Source organism: Castanea sativa, chromosome 2 (assembly GCF_040712315.1).
Source record: "Castanea sativa cultivar Marrone di Chiusa Pesio chromosome 2, ASM4071231v1".
NCBI classification, from domain to species: domain Eukaryota; kingdom Viridiplantae; phylum Streptophyta; class Magnoliopsida; order Fagales; family Fagaceae; genus Castanea; species Castanea sativa.
Genome location: NC_134014.1, coordinates 2240507 through 2262238, shown reverse-complemented (window position 1 = coordinate 2262238; position 21732 = coordinate 2240507). Strand labels below are relative to the sequence as shown.

At 33.7% G+C, this 21732-nt stretch overlaps 1 protein-coding gene across 1 annotated transcript; it reads right to left on the bottom strand.

The window, feature by feature from the left end:
* Window positions 1-15764: 15764 nt before the first annotated feature.
* Window positions 15765-18497, bottom strand: LOC142626469 (late embryogenesis abundant protein D-34-like). The gene is made up of 3 exons (XM_075800297.1): window positions 18112-18497; window positions 16349-16636; window positions 15765-15929 (listed from the first exon to the last, which is right to left on the bottom strand). Exons 1-3 carry the CDS (start codon window positions 18451-18453, stop codon window positions 15765-15767), a joined length of 795 nt encoding a protein of 264 aa, XP_075656412.1. The 5' UTR covers window positions 18454-18497.
* Window positions 18498-21732: the final 3235 nt, after the last annotated feature.

Sequence of the window (21732 nt, the reverse complement as noted above, 5' to 3'; positions counted from 1 at the left end):
ACTTATGTGGCTAACAGAACAATCACTTGACATTTTTTTAATGACATGGCGTGTATTTTTATTGAAAATTAATTTGCACTTAAGAAACAATCTGACCCGTCATTACCAAATAAAAACTAGTATTTTGCAATTTGATTCACAAACCCACCCACGAGAAAGAAGGGTAGAGAGTGATTGAAGAAACCTAAGCCCTAGCCACTGCCAGTAATGCCACTGCCCTCCGCTGGAGACGGTTACCTCCTACCTCACGCATCCTTCTCCAAGCGATAGCCACTAACTCGCCTCCATGTTGACTAATATGGACTGAAATAGTTGTGCCAGACTTTGTTCTTGAGTTCTCAACTTTCTGGGTTCCCTATGAAACATATATATTTTGTTATCTTATCCTATATTTTTCATAGAAATTGGACGAGTGACATAATTATGGGGTTTATGCTTTCTTATGGCTTTATTTTCATAACATATAAGCATTGCTCAACAATTACTATTTTGAACGGGCCCAACTTCATCCAAAAGATATTTTGAGGGGAGCCCTCGGTTTTTAGCAAGAATACTAGAGATTCATGGCAACACAACAGAATGACAGAGATGCTGAAGCTTCATCTTGATGCACAGGGAGTATCAAGCCAGTACTATGCAGTTTCTGTCCCTCGATTATAGGATTATGTTGCTCTTTTCTTTTCCCCCTATTTTTGGTATGCTGAAATAGGGTACATATATTTTTGTACATCGTATTATATCAATAAAATTTCTACCTCTTACCCAAAAAAAAAAAGCCCGTTGTGTTTGGCTTTGCTGGCAATTTCTTTCCTTAACATAAAATGCTTTTTTTTACCAAGCAAATAGAACGAGCTTATTGCGGATTATGTTGTCTTTGTATGTATGTTTTCTGAAGGTACCAGTTGGTGGTGCTATGACGGAAAGCTTTGGAAGAAAATATAACTGTATATTTGGGACAGGTTGTCGAAAGACCTACATTCACGAGCTAGCTCAGTGGCTGTCGCTTGGAGAAAGACGAGTGAGCATGGTTGCCAAAATCACGATCTGGATCGTAAGATCGCACGATTTTACGATCCCACCTCACCAAAATGTTTAGGATCGCACTAAGATTATACATAGGATCGTATGGGATCCTACTGATCCTACCAAGAACATAAATTTTTGCTTTTTTATTTTGGGATAAATTTTTTGTTTTGATGAAGTTTTAAGGGTTTTTTTTCATGTCGTAATAGTATGACTTTTTATTTTATTTTTGTAAAATTAAGTTAACCTAAGCAAACATTTTCTAGTTTCTAGTTCACTTGTTTTCAAAATGAAGAAATGCTTCATCATTTCTAAATGAAGAATTTGATCTTGGCTTTGCTGTTTTTTAAGCTATAATATTTTTAAATTTGTTTGATCAATATACTAATTTGTGTTCTAATATTATCAAAATGTTTTTTTATATATAATTTTATCAATTATGCTTGGATTTGTATATTGATTGATTGATTATTTTTTTGAGTATGCTCTTTAATTGTTGTTGAGTGGTATAACTTGAATAGTTGAGTGTGAAATTGTATCATGATGTCTTTTGCAACTCTAGTGTACAAATATATAATGTCTACATAGATGATGAAATGAATGATGATGATTAGGAATTCGGGACGTTGGTTATAAGAACCTTAGAATGGGAATAATTAAATGCCCACTTCACTTTAATATTCATCTTACTTTGGGATTTCATATTGTAGTTATCTAGTTTTCATTTGCTAACTTATTTTGGATTTCAAACTTTAAACCTAGAACTTGAAAAATATTTTCCATATGTTTTGATAAATATTTTGGTATTTGGTTGCTAATTAAACATTTATTGAACTTTTTAGATATATTGGATCAAAACTGTTAAGTTCTAAGACTTTAAAGACTAATGTATTAGAACTTCAATGTGTATTGTGTTAGTAAACCATGATCAAAACATTTAGTCTAGGTTTAGACTCGCTCAAAGTTTGGTTTAATATAAGTTTGGAATTGAGTAATTGCAGAAAATTACTATTATATTTTTGCAAGGCTCGATCAATTGAAGAATAGACTCGATCGTTTGAGAATCGTGGATCATGAATTTTCTACAGAATTTTAAGCTGGCCCAAATAGCAATTCAAGCCCATTAAGGATTAGGGTTTCAGATCTACTTCTTCTAGTATATAAAGGAAACTCTAAGCATGTTTTTAATAGAGCTTTTTAGAGAGAGAAGAGTGTGCCTCTTTTGTAGATCTAGGGTTTTGTACCGAAAGCTCTCTAAAGTTGTTGTTTATGTTGTGTGTGTGAATCTCTTGTGAGATCTAGAGGTGTTTGTCTTCACATACACTTAGAGTTATCAAGATTGAGATTAATGTCGAGACCTTGGTGATTATTTCAGTTGCTGCATAAAGAACTTCAAGAAATACAAGTGGTGTACATGTGGATGCTGTGGATTTGAGAAAGAAGTAGTCCGTGGACTTGGAGCTATTACTTGGTCGTGGTAGTAAGTTTTCTACTCAAGGTAGCAATAGAATGTTAGTGGTCTAAGTCACTATTGTAAAACTTCAATAATTTCATAGTGGATCTTGTTTTATCTTGAGAATAGCTAGGTTAAATCCTCCCCAAGTTTTTTACCGGTTTGATTTTCCTGGGTCATCAGATGACTGTTATTGTTTTAACCTAGATGTAAATAATTTACGTAAGTTAATCACTTGATTAATTAATTAGGTTAAACAACTTATATTTTAAGGGGTCTAAAAACATACAAAAACTTAAATATATTTGTTTCATTAGTATAAACTAAGTAATGTATGACATGCAAATTATATCATATGATGCAAATCTTAGTTTTTTTATGGATGAATATATAATTTACATGATTATTCAACATACAAAGTCATTATCAATGTATTTTTTGCTTTAAATCTGAAAATATGTAGGATCTTACTATTCATGAACTGATCCTACAATCTACAATCTCACCTACCTTTAACCATCCTACGTAGGATCCTGATTTTGACAACCTTGTGTGTGAGGTAGGAGGCCACCATCTCCAGCAGAGGGCAGCAGAGTCGTCGACGGCAACAAAGTCGCTGGTGGTAGCTAGGGCTTGGGTTTCTTCAATCACTCTCTCCCCTTCTTTTTCGTGGGTGGGTTTTGTGAATCAGATTGCAAATACTAATTTTAATTTGGTAATGACGAGTCAGATTGTTTCTTAAGTGTAAATTAATTTTTCAATAAAAAAATGTCACGTCATTTAAAAAAATGTCAAGTTATTGTTCTGTTAGCTACATTAGTAATACAACTCATTTTTAAAACTTAATGGACCAATTGTGCTCGCTTGAAACTTGAGGGACCAATTGCGCACATAGAGTAAACGTGAGGGACCAACATTGTAGTTTCGCCAAAAATATAATTCAACCTCTCCAAAATTTTGGTCTGTTGAATGTTGAATCAAAAAATTATGAGAAATGTTATGTTCACAACATTTTGTAATAAATCCTAAGTAGCAGGTTGGTAGTAAACAAAAAAATAATTTCAATGGTAAGTTTAAATTAGAACTAGTAAAAACTTACCGTCTAGGCTTTATTGTAAAAGTGTTGCAAAAATATTATGGACATAGCACTTCTCAAAAATTGCCCAAACAAACAAATTAGCCTAAAAACCCAAATCAAACATTTAATTGTGATTTTTTAAATTGTGTCTTCAAATGGCATATTTTAAAATTGCTATTTTTTATTTAAAAAAATGCACTCTTTTCAAATATCTAGTTTGTTAGTGCTTGCTTTAGTCTTCAGCTGAATTTTTTGTATTTTGTGATACATTTTTTCAAAAAGATAATGCATTTTGTTTATATTTTTACTCGTTTTGGCAATATGGTGGTAATTGAATGGGAGATCAGTAGCTTAATAATGGCTTGATTGTGTACATTGAAAAAGATGTAACAGACAACATTGATAGTGAAATTATCATATCACATAACAATTTCAAAATATGAAATCTTGTGAAATGAAATTTTAAAATTTTATGTATTTTCATATGTTTTTATTTTGTGATGTTAATATATTCAAGTTTTATTTTTATTAAATTTTTTTAATGACCACTCTGTAAAAAAAAAATTTGGAGCTGCCACTTACTCCAAAGATAATATAGGTTTTAAAATTTCAATTTATGTCGTGTGGTCTTCAATCACATTAAAATGAGAGAAAGCTCACTTCACAATTTTGGGGAAGTATGAAACGATTGAGTTGTCTGAAGTAGTTTCTTTCATGTTCTAGAATATTTTCATTTTCTTTTCCACAAAAAAAAAATATATATATATATTTTTTCATGTCATTAAAACCTAAACAAACTCATTGAATTGTCCAAGAGTTCTAACCATTGCCCTTTCAAATCAAGTGTGACTTTGAATTGTACACCCTTGGTGTGATGATCACTCTACAAGTATAGTGCTTGTAAGGTGTGGGGGGCAAAGACCGGGGTTCAAGTCTTTAAGAGGGAGCTTCAGACACATATACACTTAGATTAAGTTAGAGTAGAATTTCTATCTTGTTTAAAAAAAAAAAAAGTATGACTTTGATACCATTTTGTTACAAGCTTATGTATGGTGTGGATCAAGTAATGGATTGGTTTGTGATTGTGAGTGGTTCGGATTAATAATTCTGGACAATGTATGTATTTCGTATTAAAAGAAATAAAACGAGTAGACCTTTTTTCGTGGAATACCTGAATATGAAAGGTTTCGTGTTGTCTTTAACAAAACACAGCAAAAGCGAAGGCGTGAGTTACTTATGACATCCAATGTAATATTAAGGGTGTGTTTGTTTGGAGGTGAAATAGGGTTGATGAAAAACTTTGGAGAGAATATAGGAAGGAAAACTTTTTTGTAGTGTGTTTGGTTGGGTGGGGAGGAAGGAAAATAAATGGTGGGACTCATGTGTTTTCTTCTTGAATCCACCAAAAAGTTTTGTCCTCAAAATGGAGAGAAAACTGAAGGGAAAAATTGGGCATCATTTTTGGACGAAAAATCCCTCTTCTTCACTTTTTTTTTTCTTCCTCTGGACGTTGCTTCTTCTACTTCTTTCTTTCTTTCTTATTTTTTTTAATCTTTTTTTTACTAGGCAGCCTTGTCCAGTGCTCATATTCTTTTCCATTTTTTTTCTTTTGCTTTCTTTTGTGTGTGAGTTTGTTTAGATGTGATTTTTTTTCCTGGACATGATTTTTATTTTTTAATAAATTTAGGTGATAGAATTTTTTTTTTTTTTTGGTTGTTTATCACTTTTTTGGTTTTAATTGGGCATCAATTTTTAACACAGGTATATGCGTAAATTTATAAAAAAAAAAAAATTTTCATCCCTCCTCTTTTTCACTCCCAACCAAACAAAAATGAGGCAAATTAAAATCTTTTCTATCCTTCTACTATTTTCTATCCTTCTATTTTTTCCACCTCTCCAACTAAACAAACCCTTAGGCCCAAAAAAATATATATTGAGCTAATCCTAAACCATGAAAAAACTTCATAGCAATGTGGCCAAGTTAAAATTGTCCTTGTCTTAAGCCTTTAAAATGTGTGTTGAATCGACCCTAGACTAGTTATTCAATAGAAATGATACCATTCAGAATTTGTATGTTTAGTTTTTTTTTTTTAAAACAAAATTATTTCATATTTAAAATACTTTATGCATATAAAAAATCTTTATAGCAATGTGGCCTTATTTTGCATGATAGCCATTTAAAAATATGATTAATATTTCATATTTTTGGCATAATCAATATTGTATTAGTACAGAGAAACCAGTGCAAATGAAGCTAAAGTTGTTAAAAATATACAAATATCAAAATGATAATTTTGCAAAGAAGTGTTTAGAGAATACGACCAATAAGATATTGGAAAAAACTAATAAATTTAAACTCTAACACAAAATTATTGCAAGAAAATAAATTATATGAAAACTCTCTATATTATATTGTTAGGATATATGTGATTCATGTTAGGAACATATTTCAACATTTTATGTAATTGGCTAACTCTTTGACAAAATGCACTTTACTTGTAATTGAGTAGATTTAGGATGTGTTTAATACTTCAAGGAATAAGGTTTCAAGTTCAAGTGTTGAAGCCATGCAAGTCTGTCCAAGATTCAAGTATTGAAGTGCAGGATTTTAAATCTCGACAACTAGTATCTATCGAGGTTTAAAAGTGTTAAGGACATATTTTATGTAGTTGGCTAATCCTTTGACAAAACGCACTTTACTTGTATTTGGGTAGATCTAGGATGCGTTTAATACTTCAAAGAACAAGAGTTCAAGTCTAGCACTGAAGTCATGCAAATCTGTTCAAGAAACAAGTGAAGAAGTGTTGATTCATTAAAGCTCGACAGCTGCTCGACAAATAGCTATCTATCGAGGTCTCGATAGCTAATTAGACAGCTGTATCTATCAAGCTTTACGAAATTCAGATTTCTAGATCTAATTTTCGGCTCATCCTTATGTATTTGTGTAGGGTTTCTTTTCTCACAATCCTAGACATATATAAGACTTATTTTGAAGGCTGTCACATAAGAGAATAAAAAAAGAATATATGAAAAAGGTGACTGAAGCCTTATTCTCTCTTAAAGAAGTTACTGCGTCTTTGCGCCTTAGGGAAGTGAAGAACTTTGTAGCCAACATTCTTCTTCCTCAAGTTGGCAAGTAAGTCGTGTACTGAAATTCATGCAAAAGAGTTAGTCACGTACTGGGATCCGTGCATCAAAAGGGTGGCATTCATATATTAAAGAGTTCAGAGATTCTGAAGCGGTAAAAGGTTTCTGCTGTAAGTTCATCTACGGAGATTGTAAAGTCTAGGGACAAAGTTTTTGTACTAGATTTGAAATTTCTCTTTACTATAGTGAATTTCTTTTCGGGAAGGTTTCCCCCCAAGTTTTTCACTGTGAAACTAGTTTGTTTCATTAGTTATCCTAAGTCATCATATCTTATCTTATTTACTTTTCCACTGTACTTATTTTTTACATGATATTGATGTTTGTTTGTTTTAATAAGTTTATTCATAATAAATCTAATTAACACCTTGGGTTTAAAACTTATTAATTCTGTTAACCGGGGTCTATTTTTCCCAACAAGTGGTATTAGAATGGTACACTCTGATTGGATTAATTTCTTGAGTATGATCCTTGACCCCCGTTGTCATAAATCGTGAACAATCTCTTTTGATTCCTCCTGCATTTGATGGCACTAATTATGCGTACTAGAAAGTTCGAATGAAATTTTTTTTTGCAGGCTCTAGGTGAACAGGTATGGCAAACTATTGAAGTTGGATGGATTAAGCCAAAGAAATCGCCGGTGGATTGGGATAATGCAACAATCATAGTGGTAAATTTCAACAGTAGGGCCTTGAATGCTTTGTTTTGTGGGGTGACCAATGAGGAATTCAAGAAAATATCATCCACATAAGTTGCCAAAGAAGCATGGACTATTCTTGAGACCACCTATAAAGGTACCAAGGCTATAAAGACTGTGAAGCTCCAAAAACTCACTAGTAGTTTTGAAGAAATAAGGATGGAGGAGGATGAGAGCTTTGATGATTTCTATTTCTATGTTAAGCTTAAGGATATTGTGAATTCTGCTTTCAACCTTGGAAAATCTATAGCAGAATCCAAAATTCTTAGGAAAATCCTTAGGTCTTTACCTGAAAGATTCCATGCCAAGATCACTGCCATCGAAGAAGTGAAGGACATTGATCAATTTCCTTTGATTGAGCTTGTAGGGAACCTTCAAACCTATGAGATGGGATTTGGCTCAATGGAAAAATGTGGAAAGAGTAAAAACTTGGCTCTTAAGGGTATAGAGGAAGAGATTGAGGACTTTGAAGATGAAGATAAAAGTGAAGATGAAGATGAAGATAATGATAAGGATAATGATCTAACTTACATAACTGATGAGATTATCAAGCCTTTTCAATTTAGGAACAAGGATAAGGAAAAACCTTTTAGGAAATCTAAATCCTCTAGGAAGGGTAAGCCCCTCATCCAATACCATGAGTGCAAGGGTTTTGGTCATATGAGGATAGAGTGCCCAAACTACCTTATAAGGGAAAAGGCCAAGAAGTCAGAAGATAAAGGATTAGTTGCTACTTGGAGTGACACTAATAATGACTCTTCTGATGAGTATGTGAATGAATGTAGTCACGTTATGGCCTTTACTGCCTCAACCGATAAGGTGATTGTGGAGAGTGCTAGTGACAGTGAGGACTCTTCTGATGGGGAAGTACCCAAGAAGTTGACCTTCTAGGAAGCCTATGATAAGCTATGCACTGAATTCATAAGATCTTAAAAGACTTCTCATCTTTGTAGAAAAGAGCTTAATGAGGTAAAAACTGAAAAAGCTGATCTATTAGTCAAACTAGATGAAACAACAAGGTTAGTTGAGACTCTTATTGTGGAGAACACCTCATTAAAAGAGAAAGTCAAGAATCTCGAGATTGAGCTTAGTCAAGCTAGAACTCAAATAGAGGGGATGTCTAGTGCAAAGCTTGATGAGGTATTAAGTGCTCAAAAGCCTAGTTCTGATAAGACTGGTTTAGGATATGCTGTTTCCTCTGGCCCCTCCTCTTCCACGGCTTCTGGACCAAGGACTGTCATTGTGCCTCAATCTGAGAAAGGTGATAAAGGTATGAAATTCAAAACTATTTTGGCTAATTCTAAATCCTTTGTTAGGCCTTATGTTTGTCACTATTATGGTGTTTCTAGACACATTCGTCCTAATTGCTTTAAGTTGGATCTTCAAAAGCAAGTGTCTAAACGGTCACAGGTTTCCTCACAAGGGCCTACACCTTTGTTTGGTGAGTTATTAAAAGTCTTGAACCTTTTAACTCAATTTCAGAGGAATTCTAATTCTTCTATGTTCTTTAGTAGACATACTAGGACACGTGCCTTTTTCATCTTCACGGCCAAAGATTCGTGCTGTGTGGGTGAGAAAAGAGCCTTTAAACTTAATTGTCTTTTCTGTTTGTCCTCAGCTTTAATTCTTTCTATCTATAGTAGGACTCTCTTTGCTTGATTTCTTATCTGCTTTTGGAATCATGCTTTCATGCATCTGCATTTTTTTTTTCTTTTCTTGCTTTCATGCATATGCATCTTTCTTTTATGCTTTCATGTTGTTTGTCTTCTTCTTTTTTTTTAGTTTTTATTTTGTTTGTTTTCAAAAAACAAAAAGGAATAATCAAAAAAATACAAAAACAGTGTCTATATGTGTACATTAGTTCTTGTAAACCTTAAAATGGTCATTGAAACAGAGTTCTCTAAACTTTGTATCTCTTGTAGCTTAGATGAGCATCTCTATGCACAACTAAGCAAGTGAGTTTTGTGGCTCTTTGTTTGTGATGAGTAAGGTTAAGTGATCTCTTGTACTTAACACTCGTATCACTCTTTTTGACGGGAAGGACTAGAAAGTCCTAAGAGAAAGACATAAATAACCATCTTACAACTGTTACCTGCCAATCATGACATGACATCTGTATACTTTGGTATAGCAAAAATGTAATGTCAATGACATCAGTATGCTTGGGCATAACAAAAGTGCAATGTCAAAAAGCGTAACATAATTGGGTATTTCTTTTCTCTCTTTCATATACCAATGCATGATATACTTAATAAAAAGAAAAATATGCAAAGATAATAAAAGCAAAAAGAGCAAAATGTTTTAAAACATGATTGCAAGCTTGTATTCTAAGAGATGTGGGAGTTATAGGATGTACCTCAAAGGTGATAATCCCCATCAAACAGTTATGATCGTGTGTGAGTTAAAATTGATTTATTTTGTTTGTTTTCAAAAAACAAAAAGGAATAATCAAAAAAATACAAAAACAGTGTCTATATGTGTACATTAGTTCTTGTAAACCTTAAAATGGTCATTGAAACAGAGTTCTCTAAACTTTGTATCTCTTGTAGCTTAGATGAGCATCTCTATGCACAACTAAGCAAGTAAGTTTTGTGGCTCTTTGTTTATGATGAGTAAGGTTAAGTGATCTCTTGTACTTAACACTCGTATCACTCTTTTTGACGGGAAGGACTAGAAAGTCCTAAGAGAAAGACATAAATAACCATCTTACAACTGTTACCTGCCAATCATGACATGACATCTGTATACTTTGGTATAGCAAAAATGTAATGTCAATGACATCAGTATGCTTGGGCATAACAAAAGTGCAATGTCAAAAAGCGTAACATAATTGGGTATTTCTTTTCTCTCTTTCATATACCAATGCATGATATACTTAATAAAAAGAAAAATATGCAAAGATAATAAAAGCAAAAAGAGCAAAATGCTTTAAAACATGATTGCAAGCTTGTATTCTAAGAGATGTGGGAGTTATAGGATGTACCTCAAAGGTGATAATCCCCATCAAACAGTTATGATCGTGTGTGAGTTAAAATTGATTTACTCATACCTCAAATCGTCATAACATAGAGACACTTATGCAATCTTGTGATGTTTTCATACACAACACACAATATTCTTTGCTACTCTTGATACATGTGTAGGTACAATGTAATTTGGCCATCACAAAGTTTACACGTGATAATGTATATTCACTAAACTTTCTTGACTTGTTTTTAAAATATAAAATCAATTAGACTTGTTTAGTGTGTGTGTGTGTGTGTGTGTGTGTGTGTTTTTGGGATCTATGTGCTTAAAATTTGTTGTTGAGAGATGTTTTTGAGAGGTTAAAATATTGTTTGGATCTTTAGTTAAGTTGCATGCTTGATTGCATTCATGTTTGTATTTTTCTCTTCTTTGAAAAACTATTTTTAAGCAATCTCGACACCTCCTTGACACCTCCTCAACACTTGGCTATCTGTCGAGCTCTTCATCTTTTTCTTATCACAATCTCGACACTTCTCGATAGCTAGGTGGATCGATCGAGATATCTCATGTCTCCTCGATAGCTTCTCAATAGTTGTTCGATCCATCGAGGTCTACTCAATAGCTTCTCGACACCTCACGATCGATCGAGATTCTCTTACATGCATTTTTTTCACATGTTTTGCACTTTTCTTTTATCTTGTCATCCATAGCATCTTATTTCATTATATTCATGCATTTTTATGGATTCCTTGTGCCCCCTTGATCATATTTTATCATCTTTATGTTTCTCGGGTAAGACTTTATAGTTTCTTATACCCTTTGTCAATCATGACAAAAAGTGGGAGAAATTGGAGAAATTTTGATTTCTTTTTAAGATTCTACAAGTTAGGGGTAGAAATACATGCCCTAGTAAGGGGGAGTTGTGTTTCATCTTGTTAGGAGGAGTGTTTACCTCTTTGTTGTTGTAGGAGTTACTTTTAGCTTCTTTTTCTTGTACATTGGTCTTGTGACCATTTTTGACATACATTGTACTTACATTCTTTATATGTTGATGTATGTTTTCTTCACCTACCTCTAGATGTGTTGGTTTTTTCCTATCTTTATACACATGTTTCTAATTCTTTGTATGCAATCTTTTATTTCTATCTCACACTAAGATGCCTTGATGAGTTTTGTTTAAAGTGTTTCAGAAATACAGGTTGTCAAAATCTACTTGTCATGAACTCTCTTCTTGCAAAGTTTTTCAAGAGTTTGTGTTAGTATAAATTTTATTGTACTTAACAAGTGAGTATGAGTTGAGTGATTTATGACTTCTCTTATATGTTTATTTGTTTGTTGTGGTTTTGTCACAGATTGCTAAATGGGGAGATTGTTAAGGACATATTTTATGTAGTTGGCTAATCCTTTGACAAAATGCACTTTACTTGTATTTGGGTAGATCTAGGATGTGTTTGATACTTCAAAGAACAAGAGTTCAAGTCTAGTATTGAAGCCATACAAATTTGTCTAAGAAACAAATGAAGAAGTACTGATTCATTAAAGTTCGACAGCTACTCGATAGACAGCTATCTATCGAGGTCTCAATAGCTAGCTAGACAGCTGTATCTATTGAGCTTTACGAAATTCAGATTTTCAGATCTGATTTTCGGCCCATGCTTATGTATTTGTGTAAGGTTTCTTTTCTCACAACCCTAGACATTTATAAGACTTATTTTGAAGGTCGTCACATAAGAGAATAAAAAGAGAACATATGAAAAGGTAACCGAAGCCTTACTTTCTCTAAAAAAAACCTACTGCATCTTTGCGCCTTAGGGTTTTGTAACCAAGTGCTTCTTGATCTTCATTGTTGATGAAGTAAAGAACTTTGCAGCCAACATTCTTCTTCGTTAAGTTGGTAAATGAGTCACATTCTGGGATTCGTGCAAAGGAGTTAGTCATGCACTGAGATATGTGCATCAAAAGGGTGGCGGTCATATATTGAAGAATTCGGAGGTTCTGAAATGGTAGAAAGTTTCTGCTATAAGTTCATCTACGGGGATTGTAGAGTCTAGGGACAAAGGTTTTGTACTAGATCTGAAACTTCTCTTTACTATAGTGAAATGCTTTTCGGGAAGGTTTTCCCCCACGTTTTTTTACTGTGAAACTAGTTTGCTTCATTGGTTTTCTTGGGTCATCATATCTTGTCTTATTTATTTTTCCGTTGTACTTATTTTTGACATGATATTGATATTTTTTTGTTTTAACAATTTTATTCATAATAAATCTAATTAACAACTTGGGTTTAAAACTTGTTAATTCTATCAACTGGAATCTATTTTTCCCAACAAAAAGAGTTGTTTCAGCCCGAGGCTTGACAACTGCTCGACAGATAGGGCATTTGTCGAGATTTATGAAAAGTAAATTTTCAGTTCTGATTTTTATTCAATCCATGAATGTACGTTTGGGTTTTCTTTTCTCACAACCCTAAACATATATAAGGATTATTTTAAGGGCCGTCAAAGGTTGCACAGTTGCGCAAGTATTGAGCAAAGTCTTGTTCATGCAATTGTGACCAGAGATAGAATTTGCCCTAGTTCTTCTTTCTCTTGAAGAAGCTACTGTGTTTGTACACTATAGGGTTTTGTGACCAAACGACTTCATAATCTTTATTGTGTGATGAATAAAAGAACTTTGCAGCCAACATCCTTCTCAAGTTGGTGATCAAGTCGCGTACTAGAATCCGCGCATCAAATTGGTTAGTCACGTATTGGGAGCCGTTCAATACAAGGAAAGATTGTCACTACAAAACAAGTCCAATTAGGTATTGAGGTAAGGGTTCAACTGTAGGTTAGTATAACGTACTAGGATTCCTTTACTTATAACCGCTTGTTTTGATAATAGTAGATTCTTAGGAGTGGTGACCTTAAAATCACCCGGTGGGGTTTTTGCCTCAGAGATTTTCCCTATTCGTAAACAAATCACCGTGTCAATTTTATTTTCTGCTGAAATATAATTTAGCTGGTGATTTGTTTGTGCTATCACACTCATTGCATGTAATTGAACCTAATTAATTCACTTGGATAATTAATTGGTTAATTCATCACAAGGGGTCAATACATTCTTGGCCTATCATACATTGTCACCTTTTGTAGTTCTATTTCTAGTTAGATTTCTAAATTCCATGCGATTTCTCTCACTTTTCTCATCTACTTGAATGATTAAAAAACTTATTTTCTAATCAATTTTTCTTGTACTTGAATTAATTTTAAAGCTCAAAAAGCAATTTCACTCGAATTTTTGAATCAAACATGTTCTGAACTCTCTCTTAGCTTGCGATATCGGTTTCGCATCCCTGTATGCCATATAGTCAAGGTCCTGCCTTTTGTCATTCTTGCTTGTGTGCATGTGATGGACATCTACCTAGTTTAAGGGAACTTGTCAATTTTATATTAATAGGACTCTAAAAAACTGTCAATACTTTGGGCCACCTGCAGTGAAAGTCAGCAATGTCTCCCTAGGTGCATTTGAGCAAGATTTAGAATTCTTTTCAAGTTGATGTTCAATCTAGCAACACAATTGAAACCTGCTATCCTGTACAAATTTGCTTTAGAAACAAATGGTCAATTTGGTAACGTTGTTCTAGTAACATTATTTGTATTTTTTGAAAATACGTGTGATTGAAAAAATATGTGAAAATACATGTAATATTGTTTAAAAACTGAAAACTATTGCTTAAAATACCATACCTAACTGCCCCAAAATTTCTATTGGCCTATATGCGGGTCGCTAATATCTTAGTGGATAGAGTACTCTTTTGACTCCATCATGAGCATCATCGTGTTCATCATTGTGGAGGGTGGAGCAGTAGAATTTGTTGTTTCTTTTGGCCCAAGGAAATTTAGATGTTGTCTCAAAATGCATTGGTATGTTTAGTTAGCAGTAGCAATGATGGGCTGGTAACAATAACATGCATAACTTGCCAGATTAAACTTCTATAATTGTTATATAAGGACCATACATATGCATTAACATTTATTTCTTTAAATTTAAAAGCTCTAGGATACTCCTTTAGCATTATTTTCAAGACATCATTTGTTTATTGTAGACAGATTGTCTAATTATAGGATATTTCCGTTTTATTGCAAGCATGCAGGTATTAATGCAAGTTAAGATGTAAGAATATGAGAATTAGACTGGTGTTTTAGTTTTAGTTTCTTAGTTTGTTTTTCCTTTTAATTCGTCATTTTGAAAACTTGGAACTATTTGAATACTTGAAAATTAGGCTAGTGTTTTAGTTTTGTATGAGAATGGAGTTTAATTTGGAATTGCACAATTGTGTTTATGATTATATTTTAAATCAAGTTATTAAATTTTGATCATTTGAAAGAGTATATCCAAATTTATTTATTTTTTTATATAAAAAAAAACTTTTTTCAACAATTACAAACGGTTGAAATTTATCTTAAGACAACTTTTATCCACTATTGGGTGCATGTGAATAAAAATAATAAGCATATTATTTATACTTTTTACATTTATGTGCATATATTTCAACAGCTTCTAATAATACTTTAATGTTTAATAATTGTTGAAAAAGACGGTCGCATAATAGCAAAATTTCTTGTAGTACCACTTTCTTGCTTTGCTACCAACAACTACTTTCTTGCTTTTATACATTCTTTGGTACTTTGATGCGTTAGTGTGAAAATCAATAATTCTTTAAGTAGACAAAATTATCGTAATTTTTAATTATATTAACAACCAATTTTCATGCCATCTTACTTTCTCTTGTTTAATAGTTCGATACATAAACCTTAGAAAACCTTATATAAGAAATCAATAGTACACGAAGGAGACTAAAGAAATAATGTTTTAAATCCTATCACCTAAAAGTAAACATAAACCTTAGAAAACCTTATATAAGAAATCAATAGTACACAAATGAGACTAAAGAAATAATGTATTAAATGATTTTTTGTGGAAATGCATTGGAGATGTATGTATTTTATGTAAAAATGAATTGAAGATGTATGTACTCGTGATTAGGTGAGGGCAACAAACGCAAGGGATGCACTGTGGGGGAGGCTATGGCTGCTATCTTTGTTTTCAATCGTGCAAGAATATTGGAAGGTAATGTGACAAAAGTGTCGCATCCAATCAAAAATTGGTTCATTCCTTCAAAGTGGATTGGACTCTTTTGAAATGTTTTACCGGCTGGAACATCTCTATTGCTAAAAGGATATTCATTAAAATTGCCCATAGTTTAGCCAAATTCAGTGTACATAAACAAAATTTGTACACTTATATTTATTACACAGTACATAGTGCAACTCATTGTCTGATAGGAAATTCCACTCTGGAGCTAGCAGAGTTAAACCATTATTTAGCATCCGGTCGACCCTAATTACCAGTTTACCACTAACTTATACGTTCACATTCTTGTTAAGTCTAGCAGCTACGGTCACTGAAGCTGCCACTCTGCCCGGGTGAGTCGCCAAGTTCTGATTGTTCCTTACCTCGGCACTGACCACTCCTTCAGCATCCTGCTGTGTCACCGCTTTGTCCGCTGGCAACTTCGCAGTCGCATCCTGTCACATTATATGAAATTAAGATCTATAATCTTAAAATTAGCACATTATGGGGTGTTTGGTATATATTTTCAAACAATAATTTTCAATTTTTAAACAACATTACACATATTTCTACACATTTTTTCACTCACACGTATTTCTAAAGAAAAATTTTAACTAGAAAACTGTTGTCTTAAACACAAATACCAAACGGACCCTTATTTTACTTTTAAGTATTTGGTAAAATTCAATTCACTCATTTTGAAAATGAAGTTTTAAAAAGCTGTTCACAAATATTTATGCTGAATTTTTTTTCCCTTTGAAAGAAAGTGACTGTAATGTAGATGCAGTTTTAAAAAACAGTGCACAAACAAAAATAATTTAACTGATTAATTGATAAAAACTTCGAACCAAAACCCTTCTCATTTATGGTTTACCACTAAAATGTCACGCAGCTTGATCTTATATTCATCACGATCAACTCGGGCATTGTGAGTAGCTGCAGACTGAGCCGCGGCCGCGAGCCCACCTGGGATTATGACATTGCTACCTGTTGCTCTCACTTCTGCTGCTTGAATTGCGGCCGCATCACTCTCATCCACTGTCTTGTTTCCTGCTGATTGTGCACTGGCTTCCAGTGCTTCCCCTATAGTAAGTGCACTCTGTTGAGTAACCTCAAATGATGTTTGTAGTACTGGATTTGGTTCTGCATACTGTCCAACAACCTACCCAAAAGAATTTATTCATCAGCAATGATAGATGTAAGTGCACAATTGCACCTGGACCCAAAGACAATCACGAGCTCAGGCCCAATGAGCCTTAAACAATGAAATTTGTAGAGTGTGGACTTAAAATCTAGATTAGAAGTACTGAGAACTTGATAACAGGCTAAGAGTTACAAACACTTGTAAATAACAAATGATAATTGCAAATAGACCTCCTCGGACGTGAGCCGAGGACTACTTCTGTATTATTTCTCTTTCTTTCTCAAAGGTTACAATTCTTAATTTCTTTCTTTGTTACCGACCCCCCCTCTCTTTGGCGTTCAACCCCCTTAAATACTTCTTTTCCTGATGCTTTATCCACGTGTTGCTCCAACCCACTCCCTCATCGATATTTCTTTTCTTAGTGCCTTTGAATAGTGACCAGAAGTTTCAGTTCTACTGTTCAGGGATTACTTCCCCATTAATGCGGCCAGAGAGGTAGGTGCAGAGTCTTTAATGTGGAGGTGGCAGCCTTTGCTTTTGGTATCTTTCTAACACCGGTGTACCTCGAAGGTTCAAGGTTTCCCCCCTTTTAACCAACAGTCTTTCCAGAATATTGCCTTGGCCTTCATAATGAAGCTCCTAGTTCTCCTGGTCTATCCGAGGAGAAACTTACCCTCGGGTGTGTCCTCGGATCCTCGGCGTATGGGCCGATTCGCAATACTAACAAATTCTTAGCTCAAGAGCAGGTCGGCCCTCCTTGCTACAGCCCAAAAGCCCATATGCCCACTTGGGTCCTTTTACTCCCCACAATAGATATACCCAAAAAAAAAATCAATAATTATTTTTCAAGTTGTGATTAATATATCGTCACTGTTACATAGGTCCATATATCTAAAACTATTTTAGCTTCACCTTAAGGATTTTTTTTTTTTTAAGACAAAATCTCTATGAAAATTGCTAAAAATGCTGTTAATTTTAGTATAAACTATAAAGGGTCTGTCTGAAATCTACTTATTTTACTGAAAATGAAAATTTTTCATTAAAAGTACTATAAATAAAGATAAAAGTTAATTGAAATATTACAGTGAGACCCATGAATAGTATCAAAAAGTACCATGATGATTAGTAGCAAAAATAAATTGAATAATAATAAAAATTGGTAAAAATAATCTTTACCAAACGAACACAAAATATTTATAAAATTATCAATAAATGACACTAGGAAACTACAAATTTTACCATATAAAAATGTATAATCAACATTTATTTACTATGTTATTTAAATTATAATAATCATATTCTTGCCAAATCAATTCTCAAAAACTCTAGCATTACAAACTATTTTGATTTATGTTCACCACTAGCAACGTGTAAAATACAAGAAAAAGTGCTCAAAGTGTACAAAGCTTAAAATTAAACACTTGGCATACTGCTCAATTGGTGAAACATAAACTGTAACACAAAAAATAGGTAAGAGTATTTCTATTCCTTACTTGGCCAGCAACTGATTCAGTGATAAAGCGAGTTGCAGGGACATCAGTCTCAGTAACAGTGACGCCTCGGTCTCCAGTAACATCAGTGAAATCTTCGTGACCAACAACACCAGCTCTTTCATTTCGAGTAGCCGCGGCTTGCATCACTGAAGCTGGTCCGCCCTTCTGGGTCTGACCCAAAATCATGTTTTCAGCTTTCCTCATCATCGCTGCGTCTTGTGGTGCAATAGGCTTGGAAGCCAGCTCCCCAACGACTTTGAAAACTTCCCCGTATTTGATGGGTTCTTTTTGTTCTTGTTTCTCATGTTCTTGACTCGTCCTCCTCGGCTGTTCTCGGTTCATCTTGATTGTGTATATACGTTGAAACAACTTGGAATATCTTTTGAGTTAGTGGGAGTTTCGGAAACGAGTGTGTTCATATATATATATGGGTCGTAGAAGTTAGGAAGAGAATGGAGACGTGGCCTTTGGGAGACGTGGCTGTCGAAGAAGTGTGACAGAGTTTGAGTTTAGTGGTACAAATGGCAGCTAGATAGCGTTGGTGAGATCAGAGATGTATGAGTTTTGTTCTTGCTTTTACACGTGCCAGCTTCTTAGCCTTACTCTCTCGGCTAAGTCAATCGCTTTCTCTATTTTTTTACTCTTTTCTTTTGTTTCTTTTCATGGTTTGTATTAGCAAATGGTTTAAGTTTCAGATCTTAATTTATTTGATTACAGTACTGTCAAAAACAGTAACAGATAATTTTGTTGACAAATAAAAACGGGACATTCAACTACTTAACAAATCTTGAATTGAAGAGAATAAACAAAAATTCAGCTTATATTATATAGGAATAGCTTAAGTTACTGTGAAACCTTTTTAACAAGGTGTGAACATTTAGATTTTCATCATTCTCTTCTAAAAATTATAGAAACTAGTTTGTGCAACAAACTAGTTTAGAAGTATTATAAAAACAAACTTTTCGATTGTTTTTCAAATTTTAGTATAACCCAAATATTTTAGATGTATCAATTATAAACACCAAAATTATAAGTGTAATAATTAGAGCTTAATAATTAAAGAAAATTAAATAGAAAAATAAAAAATAAAAATGTAAAATAGAATAAAATAATGAAGTAAATTTGAAATGCTTACAAACAAGCTTTGAAGTTGGGAAAATTCATAAAAGACTAATGGATCTTTTGACAAATAACCAAAGGAAACTAAAACATGGGGAAAATTCACGGTGACAACCATGTAAAGGAATCCAGTGATGTGTGCATTTGCCATCAGAAAATTACAAAGTGATTCAAAAAAACTTATAATGGCATGGGAGATTAACAAACAAATAAAAGATTGAAGAAGTTAACAAGTCAATTAAAAGACAATAGAGACTAAAAGAGAAAGTAGATTTTTTTTAAAAAAAAAATTTAAGTACACATACCGTATATATGTATATTTATGTCATTCTTGAACATCTTTTGGGAAAATGTTGTCATTGTAATGATTATTATGGATGGATGGATTCTGGAAGGATGGAAATCACCCTAAGAATAGAAGAATATACCCTGTATCAGGTATATGTTCCCACCAAGAGAAAACATATTACTAGTGCATAGTATAACTTCTCCCTAAGAACAAGGTTTCAAGATCCTTTAATCTCCATCTAGGTCCTTGTTTTTGCCACTCTAATCGTGGTTGACAAAAACATCCCAAAGAAATGTCAAAGGTCCACTCAGTGGAAAATGACATAAGTCACCGATTCCTTGAAATCCAGCTTTTCTAATGATGTCTTAAAGAATTTGATGATTGGCTAATGAGATCTCTATCTAGGCAGCAACTGTTGCCTCCCCCTAAAGACAAGTTGAATTTTCATTAATTCGATTGTAGGTCGGTAAGCTACAATTATAGTGATATGAGTCCTAGTGTGTTAGAAACCTAGATTTCTTACCACGGTTCATGTTGTGTGATGTGGTATCTCCTTTTGCCAAGGCTTGAGGGTATCCATGGGCTCACTAGTTTGAGCCCAGGGGTGGCCCTTCGGTCATCAAATTAAGATAAAATCTAAAGCCACAACTTGCTAGAAATGAATAATCGTGAGTGATAAAAATAAAATATGGTGAATTCATGTGAAAGTGATTGTCTATTACTCATAGTCGACTACTGAGTTCACATAAAAGTGAACATATATTACTCATAGTTGTTGACTACTTCAATAAGCGTTAAAAAGCATATATGTAGAAGAACGGTCAAATTAACATCATAATTGGTTTATTTGCGACAGCGATATATGTCACATAAAGGCCTGCAAGTAATCTAATGTCACAAAAAGTACTTCATACATAACACATGGTTCATTATTGAGATCCCCATAGGCCATAACGCACTGGGATGAATTTAGCATGAGGGATGTCTCTGTTTCTCGCCCAGCCTCCACGATTCATATTGCCAGCTCTGGATTATAATGATCTTGAAAATAGGCTTTAAGAGCCAAACGGAAAAAATGCAATGACAATGCCTAGCAATATATCCTTTACTAAACTTAGTTCATGAAACACTAATTCTCTATAGCCATAAGCAATGAAGTAGTTTAACATTAGAAGTCTGATCACACTCAGAGGTTGTTTGAGAGTTGCTTGTTGAATGTCCTTTTACTTTCCCTTCAACAGATTTGAAAGATAGAGGACTACTAGCAATAGTAGCAGGCAGCTGCTCATTGATTGAACCGCACATATGCATGAATCCTATTTCTGGACAAGTATAGTGTTCATGTCACATGTAAAGCACTGGATACAAGACAAACTTCTGTCTATTTGCATTTTCTGCAAAATCGTATGGAAAAATGCAGTCTATGTAAAAGAGCATGAGAGGAATCAGAGGCCGCCCAACAAACTTTAAGGTCTAAGGTGATATATTTAAATGAGACATTTTTGTTATTAATTAAATAATATTTAACTAGTTCTCAATATTGATGCAAAAAAAAATAAATAATATAAATAAAAATAAAAACTAGTTCTCAATATCATAATCTTTATATAACAAAAATACATTCTTTTTATCTTGTAATATGTTTTTTTTTTCAAGAAATGCTAAAACTATAACAAATTTTACTAAAAAAAAATGTATAAATGTTGTAGCAATGAAGGTGATTAATGACACTTCAAGAATATAATAAACAAGTGTGGGAGGTAAAAGCTCCTGAATAAACATTTGGGCTTTGGTCCTGATTGGCTGGTACCAGTTTATTTTTGATCATGGCCTCCAAGCCCACAAGTCAGTCTGCACTATAAAGGTCCGAGGAGCTGTCCAAGGAGGAGTGCATCCTCGGACATGCCTAGCAATAATCCTGGGGCTTGCTAAACGGGTTAAAGGCAGAATTCTGAAAATAACTGATGGGTAAGAGGGCGATCCAAGCACCCTCTAGACGCAAGGATGTGAGAGAAATATCTAAGGAAAAGACTGCTACCTCCACATTAAAGACCCTGCATCTACCTCCCTAACCGCATTAATGGGAAAATGACCTCTGAACAATAGAATTTAACCTTCCTGCTATTATTTAAAGACTTCAAGAAGGTGGTAGATGAGACAAGTATCTAAGGGAAATATTTGTATGACACGTGGATGAACAGTGAAGAGGAAGA